General features: G+C 35.1%; 1 protein-coding gene across 3 annotated transcripts in view; it reads right to left on the reverse strand.

Annotated features, from left to right (window-relative positions):
- Nucleotides 1-15,112, reverse strand: part of ZNF654 (zinc finger protein 654) — a 35,011-nt gene that overhangs the window by 2,101 nt on the left and 17,798 nt on the right. For 2 of the 3 annotated variants that reach the window (XM_065741940.1, XM_065741942.1), the window contains 5 exons: nucleotides 13,631-13,766; nucleotides 9,480-9,682; nucleotides 8,579-8,718; nucleotides 3,735-3,876; nucleotides 130-2,428 (listed from right to left, as the gene is read on the reverse strand). In XM_065741940.1, coding sequence (XP_065598012.1) covers nucleotides 130-2,428; nucleotides 3,735-3,876; nucleotides 8,579-8,718; nucleotides 9,480-9,682; nucleotides 13,631-13,766 — 2,920 coding nt within the window. The remainder of the gene's footprint in view (nucleotides 1-129; nucleotides 2,429-3,734; nucleotides 3,877-8,578; nucleotides 8,719-9,479; nucleotides 9,683-13,630; nucleotides 13,767-15,112) is intronic. The other variant, XM_065741941.1, reaches the window with a different exon arrangement.

Consider the following 15,112-nt stretch of genomic DNA (forward strand, 5'->3'; position numbering starts at 1 on the left):
TATCATACCTCAATTGCTTACAAGTGGTACGTTTCATACCTGGTCCATCAGACAGCCTGTTTACAAGAACCATTATCTGGTTCGTATTTGCCTCCACACAAACAGACCCAGAAGAACTGTAAGACTTACTTTCATCATCTGAATCGAATCCAAAGAGCGTCTGACACTTCTTTTGTGCAAGATGAGCCTCAAGTGCTTCTGAATTACAGTAGATAGTCAAGCAGTTGCCACATCTAAATCTTTCCGTTGTTTTACTACAACATTTATCTTGTTCTGAATGAGAATCTACTTTATCAGTCAACATTTTTCTACGTTTTGGCATGCTAATGTATCGTTCATCGAGATAACTTGGAGGCAAGGGTCTAACATATGGTTTTGTTAAGATGACACCATATGAAGTATTCTCTGTTGTCTGATTTGGTTTAGAAGGTAGTTGTGAGGCAGCAGTGTTATTCTGTGGTGCTTCGTGGGAATTCTGTAAAACGGGTAACACTGACCCATTCTCTGTCCTTGTTTCATCTACCACTCTGTCCAAAGGTGTTTCTGATGACTTTGATGATGTTTGATCTGGGTCACTGTGCCCATTGACTAGTTGGTCACTAACATTACAGTTTTCAGAATTTGGCTGCAACACAGGTGTCTTTTGGTCTATCAAAACAGCAGCAGTGCCCTCAGATGAACTTTCATTTCCATTCTGAATTACAGTATTTGCTTTCTTCTCGATACTTTGAATATATGTCTTTGGTTCTGTAGAATCCTTCCTTGACTTCCAAGTTGGAATTGGTAAATCTACAGTTTCTTTTTCATTAACAGATTCATCATCATCATGGCAACTACCAAGTTCTGAAGGATCATCTGAAGAATCCTTCTCACTGGCATCTTCAGAACATTCTGACGTTTTACTTAAGTAATGCTGAGCCTCATGTTCATACAGCAAAGGGAGCTCCTCGAATAGCTCACAGCACTCTGCAAAATTGCACTGAGCTTTAAAAACATTATGACTTTTTGTATGCTCTGCTAGCTCAGTTGACAGCTTAAATCTCTGATTACAATTGAAGTGTAAACAAAAGTAAACATTTGGATACACATGTCTCTTCAGGTGATCTATAAAATGTTGGGAATCAGCAAATTTCCTCTGACAGAAACGACATTTTCCTTTATTCCACTTCATTATATGTTGCTGCACCTTCAAATCTGTTGGATGAGCTTTCCTTGCGTGTTTATTGAGAAATCGAATCTTTTTAAACACTCTAGCACAACCATTAGCAGGGCACTTCAAGCTTCCTTCCTGATCCACAGCATCTATATATTTTTGAGAAGAAAAAGCTCCGTTCACTTTATGCAAAATAGGTGACTCTTTGCTGGAGCTCTCATCATCTTCAGGCAAGCTTTCTGTACTTAAAGCATCAGGAGCATTATTAAAGCAGCTGTCACAACTACTATTTTCAGTAACATCATCCTGGTCACTTACATGATTTTCCACTGCCTTGAATACCTGTTCAGCCTTCTCCTGTTCTATGGCTGCACTTGGAGCTATTGCGATATCTGGTTCTTTCTCTTTAGAACCAACAGAGCTCCCATTTTCAAGAGAGGGACAAACATCAGAACATTCTAGTTCATTATGAACAGGAGTCTGCTGACTGGCCTCAAGAACTGCAGCAAGATGTTGTCTTTCTATCTTCCTGACATGATTCCTCAAGTGCTTCAGCATAAGTCCTTTTTGCCTGAATTTTCTGTTGCAAAGTACACAGGAAAAACTGCCCTTCTTCTGGTGAGCTTGTGCATGTTTCACAATGTGATCACCAAGGAATTCCTTGTTGCATATCACACAGCGGTGTCTTGGTACAGTATTATCTAACATTTTAGACGCTTCAAGAGCTTCATGGTTCTTTTTGGCATTACCTTTGGACTGGGCTTCAGAGAAGTCTTCAGAGTCAAGCTCCCCATTGCTTACATCTGTTGTACAGATACGTTCCTCATTCATAGCCCTATACTCTGTTATCTTCTCTGCATTTGTGGTAGAGTTTTCCAGTGTACTTTCACTTAAGCCAGCAAAAGCTTTATCCTCCAATAACGCTAAACAATTCTGCTTGATCATCAAGAAATTCCAAAACTCAGGATCAAAAAACAAACCTTTTTTCAAAATAGGAAGCAATTCAAAACGTACACGGTTTTGAACAGAACTAGTGCACTCATTATATTCTTCATCTGCACATTTATATAAATGTTCAACGGTGTAGTAGGATTCCAAGGTACGCTCAAGAAAAAAGATTGAAAGCGCACAAATTCTGAGGATCTCCAAGTCATTTGGCAGAAAGTGAGCAATTGCTTTATAAATAAGACTCTTCATAGTGGGATCTTCACGGAGGTCCAACTGTAGGGCACATCCACATATCTCAACACATATCTGAAGACCGTCATCACCAACCTGCAGAAAGGAAACAGCTTTACATAGTACGGTAATTTCCCTTTGGGTTTACTGAAGTCTACAGACTGAAAGTCAAATCTAAAAGTCTGACCTATGGTTCTGCAAGTGTGAGGGGGGAATTCGAATAAACAGTGCCTAAACATCAACAGCAAAATGTAAGCTGTAAAACAGTGCCTTTGATTTTCAACAATCACCACTGAGGAAGCCATAACAACCCCTAGTGAAGCATTTTACAGGCCTGAATTTTCAGAATTGACAAGACAGCCTTCCAATGTTCAGAATTCCTCCTTTCTCCACTTTAGGTTGGGAATCCTCCCTTGAGCTTACAATTTTAAGGGGTGGTCAGAAACATACTACCCAACACATGGCAGACTAGTAAGAAGAGTTTCAGTGAAGCTTTATACACTTAAATGTGTGTTAAATATATTTACTTATATCTTGGTTGTTAAAAAATGCAGCTTTCTAAAACATCAAGTTACTCATGTCACTTTAGAACACATACTAAGCTTAAAAACTTGAACAGCAGCAAATCACTGCATTCAGAACTGCAGAACATCAACCCTGACAAAATAATTGATAATTTAATTACTCAGATATTTAGGGAACAGAAAACAGATAAGCTTTGTTCAATCGAGCCAATGATAAAAAGCAACATGTTTAGAATCTCAGCAGGCACTACTGTGCAGAAAGGGTTGCACATTACACTTCCTCTTTTTTTGCAGGCGTTCATAAAGAAAAGCAGAAAACATGTTAAGCATGAAACATAGCATACTTTTCTGAAGCAAAATTATGTTTTCTCCATCTTAGTCAAGCTCTTCTTTCATTTATACTATGTTAAGCACTACTTCACCTTTGGTTAGAAATTGTGGAAGGATTCAGAACCTTAGAGTGAAAAGCAGATACAATGGCACAGACATTCTATTTCCTGGCTAAAAGAACAAAAACAACACACACACACACACAAAAAAAAAAAAAGAACCACATATCTTTCACATTTACTCCATACATTTATAAGCAGTTTCCCCATAGTTTATATAGAACACCATTACTGAAATTTTCTGTAGTCAGAAACGAAGAAAACCTTACTCAACACAATTCAGTTAAAAAGAAGTCATAAAAACACACACCAGATCAAAGACAAAATTGATGTTGACAAATATCTGAGAACCTGACAAAGCTTTTAGTTCTATGCCCTTCCCTGTCCTTTCTTCCCATTCTACAGAAACATGAACATTACTTGTTCACTATTAACACAAAGTATGGAAAGAAAGAGTAAAAAAAAAAGCAAACAAAACATGAAACTTACTTCATCCCTAATGACTTTCATGAAAGGGAAAATTACTCTGACGTTTGTAGCAATTCTTAAAAGCTGGTAGCACTGGTCAACAAATACTTGTTTTGAGGGGTTAGATTTAAGCTGCAGTTTGCTCCAAATGAAAATCAGGTCCCTATAAGCACAGAACAGAATACTTTGATTATGTTGAGTATTAAAGAAGTCTACCACTAAGCATGACGTGTTACAAAGAGTAACAAGTTGTATATTCTGCAACTAAATTTGTATTTGAGGGCTTAAAACCAATCTAATTAACACCACAACTGTAAACAAAGTATACAACAGAAAATGGAATTCAATTACTTTGTTAAAGCATTCAGAGTATGTCCTATTACTCATCCAATTAAGTATGCAACAAAATATTAACATATTCAGTATAGTAACAGAGAACTCCACAGTATAATGTGATGCTATAGCACTTAGCCCTTAATACCACATGCAGCAAACACCAAGCTGCAAAGTTAACATTTAAGGATTAAACTAAGTTCACTGCAACGACAAGGAGTCCTTCAGGAAAATAAGTGGAAAGTGAAGTGTAGAAAACAAGACTATTGTCAAAACATAGACAGTATTATGGACTGTTGACAAGAAATGCTTTCTTTAGTTACACAAATCACTATTTTTTTTTTTTTTACTGCTGTCATCATCAGTTTTCCCTACCAACAGCAGCTACAGGGTCCATCACTATTCACACCTTTATCATTCAAGTCAAACAATATTTGACTGACACAAGGAAATGAAAGAACACACTGCTAGATCTCTGTAGCAGAACTCTTACACAGGTAATACTTTTAGTCTATAAAATATAGCTGACTGAAATCTACATCCCGTTATAAATGCTATGTTCTTGAATTCAGAGACTTTTACAATCAACATCTAACTCTTAGTTATATGAAAATCTGGCACCTCAAAGATTTTACACAGGAGCTGATTCAGTAAGACTACACAGAAATTCTCATCACAACATTACAATGAAAAAAGGAGACCAAACGATTTTCATATTCTGAAAGAAGATAACTTCCTTCTATCAGCCTCCTCTCACAATAGATGCAGTCACTGACAAAATACTTGGCTGATACTCAAGAGTCTCTTGTCTATGTCAGACATAAATCAGACATACTTTTTAAGATATAAACTTAGAAGTCAGCATCTGTCTGAATTGAAGTGACAGAACTGACTATGTGAGAACACTAACTTCATTTTTAAATTTAGGACAGCTCTATAATTCTGTTTAACAGGTTTAGTTCTGATTGAAGCAGATACAAGATCTTGATTTCTTTCTTTCATTAGAAACCAAGAAAAGTGAAGTAAAAAAAGATAAGGTTTACAGAGGGGAAACAGAGAAAAAGGAACGCTACAAACAACTCAAAGAACAGAATTAGTCTCAGGTTTTCTAAAGAAACAAGCTGTTCACCTCTGTCTTTACCTGTCTGGAAATTTAAGTTCTTGAGGTCTCTTTACAAACTTTACACAGAAGTTTAAAAAGAGTGCATTTGTCAACCAAATCGTTCATTGGAAAATAATAATAATAATAATAATTCAGTTAAATCTCAGCCATAAGTTTAAGAAAGAAAGAATGGAACACTTTCGCTAAGGATGCAGTTCAGTAACTATTTAAACTCACTGCTTATTAATTTTGAACAGAACAGCAGATGCTGCTGTTGACTTTTCTCTGCTTTGTTTCTTAAAATTTCAGAATAAGCTATTTCAACATTAAACCCAGAGGAAACTCAAAATCAGTTTTCAGGTGAGTCAGAGGTTTAAGTAGCATATGATTTGTTCAGACAAGTGAAGGTCTGACACAAGAACTGAAAAACGAACAGAGAAAACTGAAAGAAGGAACAGCTCCATAGGTTAAGAGCAAGTCATTCTATCAGTTTTACCACTGTTTGGCTAGATTGTGACAGGGAATATTTTAGACTTATTCCTCTGTGTAGACATGGAGGCTCCTTCTTCTCATGAATGTTTCTGACTTTCATTTTTATGGATTAAAGCATTCCTGAACTTCTGATTGGACTCAATTTCCATTACTTACATACTTTTCATATCAAGTTTATTAACATTGAAGTCAACAGCACACAGGATATTTCTATGGCATTGACTACAACACAGATTTCCATACAATGTAGGCAAGGGCAGGTTTTTGGGCTTTTTATTTGCTTGCATATTACGTACATAATATAGCATAAATACTTGGCAATATGCTTGAAACTTTTAAGTAGGAAAATTTTGAGTAGTTTGTGCTACTGCCCATGCCTAAACTGTTATTGACATGCCTAGGGAAATCTGAAGTTCACAGAGCAATAGCAGGTATTCCAGACAGTCAACCCACCACAATGCACCAAAAGCACTGTGTGTTTCCATTAGTAACATAAAAGGATGGTAAAGCCTGCCCTCCTTAAGCTAATCTAAAACATTTTCTGCTATTGATAAGTGGAAAGTCTGTCTGCTTGAGTAGAGATTGCATAGTTTACCAAAACATACATGCTGAACAGTTATCCAAATCATTAAAACTGCCTGAAGACTAAAGACTGATTGAATATATGGAAAAGATTTTCTTGACTTAGAGAACATGAATCACTTGAAAACAGTCAAAACAGCTTTTAAATACTGCTTGGCAGAGAATGCAGGCCATTCTGCTATGCCTGTTCCAACAAAATCCTGTCTTCCTGAGGACTGATCACTTGTTGATTTTAGAAAGTCAATCATGTCATTACAGAATGATCTCTGATAACAATCTTGTACACAAATAATTCTAAGCAAGACCTACCACAGTTACTTTTTTTTTTTCTGAGCAGCCTATATGTAGTATTTCACCTCAGAAAAACAATAATTCAGATCATCTCAATCTAGACAACAGCAGACAGAGCTAACGGTTTCAGCTCAAAGATCTATTTCATACAGATATCTACTATTTACAGCTTTCTAATCTATTTTGGTATCTTAACTTCACTAAAAGTGATTCCTGTTAATCTGCAAGGCCTTCAATTCCAAACAAGGTAAAATGACTTGTGCTGTGCCTGAAGACATGAATATCTTCTCTGGGTAAAAATACATGATGTACGCTAACCTGACTCCAACTTTTTCCAAAGCTTGAACAGCAGTTCAGTCATGCTTAATTGCTTGACAAGCTTTGTCCTACTTTACATTATCCATTAAACACTAAGCAGATTTCCCTCATTTGCTATGCAATCATTATGACTTAACATCTGTAAAGAACCAGTCAGTTATTTCACCTGGATAGACATAACTGCTCTAAACTCACTGTAAGATCATTATGTTTCATATTCCAAACAGAAGCTTAAAATACCAGAAGCAGCTAGAATTGATTTCTTAATAAACATTTTGAACAGTACATTAGCCTATTCTGGTTAGGAATTTCACTACTGATATCCACTTCACCAAAAGTAAGGACCAACATTTTGTTTTGAATTTACAAAACAGACATAAAATCTGAAAGTCAACTGGGTAGGGGGAAGGCTAATCTGTTTGTTCTGACAGGAGATGGTATAAAATCAGGTTTAATGTCAACATTTACAATATATTTCTTAAAAGTCTGAATCCCTGAAACTGAAAGCATTGACCACATAATTCATAGGTTACATCCAAAAATTTCCTAATAAGAAAGAATTCAGAAGACACAGCATTTTGGCAGCAATTAGCCCAACTGGATTACATTTTAATCTTCAGTGCTAGGTTCAGACAAGCTACATGCTTATTTTAATTTAACTTCTGTCTTACAGGGATAGTCACAGCCAGCTCTTCCTAGACAGACTGGACCAAAAAATGCCACAGAATAATTAGGAATTGCCAGTACATTATGAATTTATGTCATCAATAAGATTTCCAAAGGTTCTGATTCAATGTAATCAACTACATATCCAGTAGCTAAAGTAAAATTAATGAAGTGACATTTGTTTAATCACATCCAATCTTCATTACTTCCTCTAGAAAAAGAGAATATCTATCTTACTTCTCAGTTCCCTTAACTCTGGAAGCAAGTAAATTCTTTACAAATTCTAGACTCCATATTAAAATCTGTTATGCAAATCAACATTTTTATCTTTGATTGAAAACTGCAGATGCTTGCTGACTAAGCCTTTTTGTTTGAACTATAGTATCAGAAAAATTAAGCACACTTCATCAAGTCACACAAACATCACCTCAGGTAAAGAAATTGTTCAAACTAAGCACAGGGATTGCCTTTTCAGGCACCCTTCAGTTCAGGGAATGATAAAATTTGTTTTGACTCTTTAGAAAACTCTTATTAGCCACAAAAGTATTCAACTATCAAGCTGTAGTAGCGAATACAAAGACATTCTTACTTAAGCCTTTCTTAGAGAACTGTATTACATTATGGCTTTGTTTTTAAGGTAAAAGTTTGCATAATCCATAGCACATTTTCAGAACCATATACTCTCTAAACAAGAGACATACTACAGTTTGGTTACTGTAAGCAGTAACTAGCTGGACAGGAAAATATCTACACTGCCAGCAAGTCTAGAGGCAGAATACTATTACACTTTGCTAACAAAAAAAGTGCTATATTTATAGGTATTTGCAGCCCAAAGAATCTAAAGGCTCATCCTTCTATTCTTTTGAAGCAGTTAAGTGTCACTTACTATGTAGAATACCATTGTACAGGACTGCATGAAAAGGCAACAGGAATAACAGAAGTACAAGAAATGTTCACAGGTCAGGTTAGAATGCTTTTATCTGGTATTTTAAACTTGAGCTATAAATCAAAATCAGTAGAATTTCATTTTGGCAATAAGCAATTATCTGCTGAGCTGCTTCACCAGAAATAAAGTATTTACCATATACAATACATGTCCCCATTTTGGAGCTGTGGGACTAGGAACGATTCACATAGTTGTAAGGCTAAGGTAGTCTTCCCTTCTTTTTCAGTGTTGCAGATGATCTCAATTCCACTCTTGCAATCAGTCCTCAACAAGTGCTATATAATTAAAATAAAATCAATTTAGATAAATTTGCTAGCACGAAACGAAAACCTATCAGACCTTACTATATTAAAGAAGCCACTAAAAGCTGCAGAACTACTATTATTTCTTTGGAATAGTTTTTGTTTAGGCCTGTGAATAGAAACTTTGGAGTGATTTAGAGCTGTTTTGTAATTCTCAGAGTAATGCAAGTCAGAATTTATCAGAGAAATTAAAAACCACACAAAAGCTTTTTCTTGCATGATGGTAGGTTATTTTGTTCCTTAAAAAAAGTTAAGATAAATATTGTTTTCCAGAAAACACTATCAGTAGTAAGAGTACAACCACATTTAACTATAAGGAGTCACATACTGAGGCAAAACTAAAGAAACACTAAAGACTAAAGGCTAACAAAGCTGTATAGCACAGAAAACGTGGGACTGATATCAACTATGCTCAAGTGGCTTTGATAAATAATAGACAATTGTAAAATAACAGCCAGTTCACTGAAGTTACAAAATGCTAGAGACTTAAGATAAATAGGGAATATATAGGTAAGTAAACTTGACCAAAAAATTCATTTCAGCCAACAATATTTCTAGGCATTTACATTTATCTTCTCAAAGCTTAAACCAGCTCTATGTTAAGCAATACCAGTGTAACTGCTGATTTTTATGACATTTCTTTCTACAAAAAAAAAAGAGTTCCATATGCTCCTTTTGACATTTTGTACATAACAAGTACCACTTCAATAAAAAAAAATTCAGACAAACAATACCTCCTGGAATAGCTGATCTTCTAATGGTGACATATAAAGACAGGTGAAAAGAGCTTGATGGAAATACAGATCTTTACTGATATCTGGATGATTTATGCAAGATTTGATAAGAGCCATTGCCTCGGGGATGCGTTCACAGGCAATAAGGTATCTGGCACGTAGTTCAAAGAACAGTGGATTTTCAGAGCTTAAATATTTGTTAACTGTATGGAAAAGAAAGAATTTAAGGCAATTAGAACATTAAGTCTAAACACCAAATATACATAAATTTCTCCTTTTAACAGTGCAATGTCAATAAATAATATAAAGAAAAAGCTCTGCTAAAGAAGCAATCAAATAATTAAGTAAATGCCATCATTAAGAATGTGTCCTTTTTCTTGGAAGCAGAAATCATTATTTTTATAATCAAAACAAAAATGTTTGTTGTAATAACAGATGAACTCAAATTACTAACACTGATCAGTAGAACACATACAATTTAGCAGCAGATACAAACATTTTAAAGAAAAAAATGCTTTCCGTTTTCAGCAATGGAATTGGTTTATTGTCTGAAACATGGGATCTACATCACTTCCAACACTAACTATAAATATTTATAATAACTAGGGACACTCATTACCCATTAAAATGGAAGAATTTTAAGTATAGAAAAAAATATTTGCAAATCACATGCTTTAAACTTTTGGTATTGCTTAGAGAAGTGGAATATAAAACCTTCCTTTCTCTAAAAATGCTGCTTTTAAAAAAACAAATATAATATGTTTTAACACCTAAGTAGACTTGATCAACAGAAATTGTTTTTTCATACGTAGAAGCTAACCTTGAAGCTAGAATTTCAACAACTGAAACAAACATTTAATTAACTAGAAAATAAAGAAATAAGACAACTTCTAGCTTTCTATTTTGAAAGATCATATTGATTCTAGCATTAAAAGTTAAAATGCCACTCAAGCATACAAATTATATAATATTGCTTTTATTTTGAGAATCACTTGCATCTTCTCAAGCAAAAGCACTCTGAGATGTTAACAATATGTTCACGTTAACATCTTGGAAATTACAGCCTGATCTTACTCTTGGATTCTCAGCGGTTCTCTTATCAAAGAGAAAAAGTCAGAAAAGTCAATTTTCAGTGCATAGCCTGCACTGCTACAGTATTTCATAATTAAACACCTACTAATCTCAAGTCATTTAAGTTGATCAAAAGCAAGCATGGGAAGTTTATACCTTAAAAGGAACCTGTATGAAGAAAGTTATAGGCAACCTAAAGGGACAAATAGACAATAGATTTTATAAAAATTTAAGTGGCTACTGAAAACCACTATCAGTGTAGCCAAGAGGAGACATTACCCCAAATAAAATATTACCTGTGAAACAACCTTGCATTTACAATGATTCTTTTTTTAAAGGATTCTTGGTTTGAAAGACATATTTTATGCTCAGAAACAAGATTTCTCTGCTGTTTGTATTTTATGAAAGCTAATGCTACCATATGCAAGTGAATATTTAAGGTACGCATTCCAACGTGATACAAGGTTTTAGATCAGATTATTTTAATAGATATATTCTAAACTTTACCATCATAGATCTTATTCCCACTATCCATTAGCACTTTTGGGTTTAAACACTATAAAGATGAAGGTGGAAAGAAAAGCCAGTGTCTAACAGTGGTTACATAACTGCAGGGAACCGTGATCGTACAGAAAAATCCTTAAGGTCATGTAAAAGCACATCTTTTTTGGACTTAATATTCCACAGATAATAATTGCATTTATTAGTTTCATATACAAACATTACACCACAGATTATTGAATACTGACATTAAAGAAAAACAAACAACTTAATCCAGAAACATTTAGCTCATATTATCTGGTAATTTTAAGAAAATTTAAGAAACTGTTGTATGTATAACTGGCTATAACATCCCTTTCCTCCAAATAAGTCTGCAAACTAGAATATTGCTTGTTATATCTTTCTCATTTTCTGTGAGATAAATTCTTAGCTCAGTATGCTCCTCCACTTTATAAGTAAGAATTCCACTTTTGATGTGAATTCCCAGCGAACAAGGTCTCCTGTACACTCTAACACTGTTTTTAAACGGACTGAGTTCCAGCTGAACAACTTAGAGGGCTCTGCTCCCTCCCTGTTGTGGAATGCCCTCTTTTTCCAAGAAGGCATTTACACTGCTTCTAACTCTCCAAAGCCAAAGACAACTGTTAACTATATTAGCATTTAGACAAGCATGCAGTACATTGAAAACAGTTTGAAGACAACAACATCTATTCTTGTCCAGGCAGAGTATGCAGCACTTTGCTTCAGAGCAACAGATGCCAGCTGTCAGCTTAGAAAATAATTAACTGCTTTCATCTGAACGTTCCTCTGTCTACAATATTCTCTTCCAGAAGTTCACATTAGGTTCTCTTTATTCTCTCTCATTCATCAGAAGCCTATTGCTCCCAAGGTTCAAGAAAATTACAACTCAAATCAAACCCTGCTATTTTATTTAAAGCCAAAGATTGTCTTCCTTTGCAGCCATCTCAATATGTACTGCAATATCTTCAACACCTCCAAGTACACTACAAGGTATGTAAGGACAGGCAGAAAGGTTTGTCTCAGCCTAACCGTGCATGTGCAACTAATGAGTCTGGGACAAGATTAAATATGTGCTGTGTGAGCTGCATATTCGTCCATCAGACTTCCTCAAGTGACAATTGATGATTCAGCCTATTCAGGAATTGACAGTTATCTTCATTTAAAATAGTGATCCCTGAGGGAATTACATGGCCAAATACCAAAACATACATGAAATAATGCCAGCCTATAAAGCACCACAGAGTATTTGCTTTGTATAAGAATTCACAAGAATCAGATTTATAGGAAGTGAGACTAAAAAAAAGCACTCAAAAGATGTTATCTAAAAGCGTGGTAACAGATGAGAGGGGTATATCAGAAGACACAGGGAGTAAGAATATCTTAGCAGAAGGTAAGGAGATGTAGCCTGCAACAAAAGGAAACAAAATGATCATCTAATGATGATAGGCTGTCTCACTCTTCTCTGCCAGGCAAAACTATGTGAAAATCCTTGAACTGTTACTCATCATACTAAGTCATCATGCTGATCTAGGAAACCAGTAAGGAAAAGGATTAAAACAATTCCTTGCTAGATAGACGGATATTGAACTAAATATTCCAAACTGCTATCTAGTCTTACGTGCTTTCATTCTTTCCTGAGATGTTCTATTTATGTATGTTAATCTTTCAGGATTACAACTTTTCCTTCCATTGGACACCTAGCTTCAGATTTTAACCACCAAAGCTTCTAGTCAGTCATGAGATGCAATAAAATAAGTGCTTACTTTACAAGAGACAGAACAACAATCAAAGATCGTACCTCGAAGAAACATGCACATCTTCATAAACAACATAATGAACACAAATCATTCACTGCATCACAGTAACAAGAGAAAAGCTTTATCTTCAATCACTATTGAATGAAAACAACTTATAAGAGTCCCCTCCATGAACACTGTTAGTAAAAACATTATCTAAGAGGCTAGCAAAGACAGTCACTGTGCACTGGATATATGCCATTTTTATCGTTATGGCTATGAAAAAAAAACAATTCTTTCATCTAAACCCAACCAAGATTGCATATACTACTGCTAACAGAAAACAGCTACAAGATGTAGTCACAAGTTCCACTCCTAATAGAGCCAAGAAAAGCTCCAGACTCAACCAATTATTTACAATTAAAAAAAAAATAAAAATGAGTTAGGGTACCACTAAACAAAATTACACATCAGAGGCTTCTGAAGTATCATGATCAGAAGTCAACTGAAGTCCAGTTTCTCTCTACCCATGTTCAAGGTTAGAACACACCAGGACTTCATAAATGCATTTAATAAGTGACTGCTCAGTGGTCTCCTGTATCTGATTAATCTGATCTCTACAGTATTAAACTAGACTGAAACTATTATCACAAAAATGTAGTTTCCTTTAAAAAAAAAAAGCCTGATACATTTAACTATTAAAAAAATTACATGCAATGCCAGCAGACAATACCTAACCCTCATAACAAACAGGTGTAAGGTAACAATTTTTAATTAGTGCTGGAAAATATATGTGTATAATAATAATATGAAATTAAATACCTAATTCCTGTGATACAGGCTTTGCTTTAAGAATCGCTTGTAATATCGGATCCTCCCAAGGTCCACCATCTCGAATTATTCGAGTCACCAGTTCCAGGTTTATATTTCTGTATTTATTTAGAAGGTTCTGACATTCCTACAAGTAAAAAGAAAACACAGTTGTAAAAATGAAAAGCACTGTCGAAAAATACAGTTAGGCACCCAAGAAGATACAAAGTTAGAAGACTCATTCATGTTCCAATACTTCCTCAAAGTCTACAAAGTCTTACACCGATGAGGTCTACACAAAGACCTAAAGCAGCGTCTTACATTCTGTAAGACTGTGGAAGCCAAAATACTTCCTGCTGGCACTAAGCAAGAGCCTGCTATTCACATAAAACTGAAAACTCATTGGAGTTTCAAAAAACCTTTCATTGGAACTATTACCAGTACACTTTGTGGAAAAAGCCTTTACCTGATGCTAGTCAGTACAGATTTAGGCACACTGACACTGCAACTGTGACACAGGGATGGAGTACAAACGCTTTTAAGACTTTAAGAGAAAAATTGAATTAAGACACATGAAACACCAGTCCTCAAGCACCCATTTTTATCCAGATTTCTGTGTAAGAGAAATAATGCTTGCCAAAAATAACACGGACTGGTTTAACAATCATGATTTTCATATACATCAAGACTTCCTCTTATTGTTACTTACTGGTAAAAGTGTTAACATGATTAGAATACTTCTAGTTCATTAACAATAACATGTAAAAAAAGTATATAATTTTGAAATGGAATTAAAAGGTGTCTTATTTTTCTTTTTTTCAAAGACAGCTAAGATGACTGTAATAATGCAACTGAAGAATAGCTTCTATAAAATATACAATTAACTTCTCCACATTCTCTCTTTCCTGTAAATTCTTTTTTATTTCAACTCCTCACTGGTTTCTTTTATATTCAGATGATCATGTAGGACCATATAAAAGTGGTTAAGTAACTGAAACAATTGTTTTCATGACTCGTTTGATTATTCAAAAGCTGCTCCAAAAGTAATGTATCCCATCTTATTATGTTGGTTCATGATGTCAGCAGTGGATGTTGGTGGTATGGCAACGGAGGCTCAACCTTCCCAATAGTCCCTTACACTTTGTTGCTGTGCAGCAGATGGCAGCAGAGGCCAGTCTGACAAAACTGAAGTATGGATGAAGCAAATGCATGCCACTGAATTACACCATGAAGAAAAAATGGCACACATTGACATTATTCAACTCTTGTTGAACATTTATGGAGAATATATAGTGGATGTCATCACAGTGAGGTGATGGATGGCGCATTTCAGTAGTGGTGATAGCAGCATGAAAGACAAGTCACATTGCAGATGACCACACAGATAATTTATTTTTTTCCTTACACAAGCGCAGCATGCAGGCTCTTGTTCATCCCGGACAAAAATGCATTTCTAGTGGTGGTTCTTAGTTTAAAAAATAGCATTTTGTAGCT

The sequence above is a fragment of the Cyrtonyx montezumae genome, unplaced genomic scaffold (assembly GCF_038088225.1).
Source record: "Cyrtonyx montezumae isolate F1298 unplaced genomic scaffold, pur_monq_1.0 scaffold_3, whole genome shotgun sequence".
NCBI lineage: Eukaryota > Metazoa > Chordata > Aves > Galliformes > Odontophoridae > Cyrtonyx > Cyrtonyx montezumae.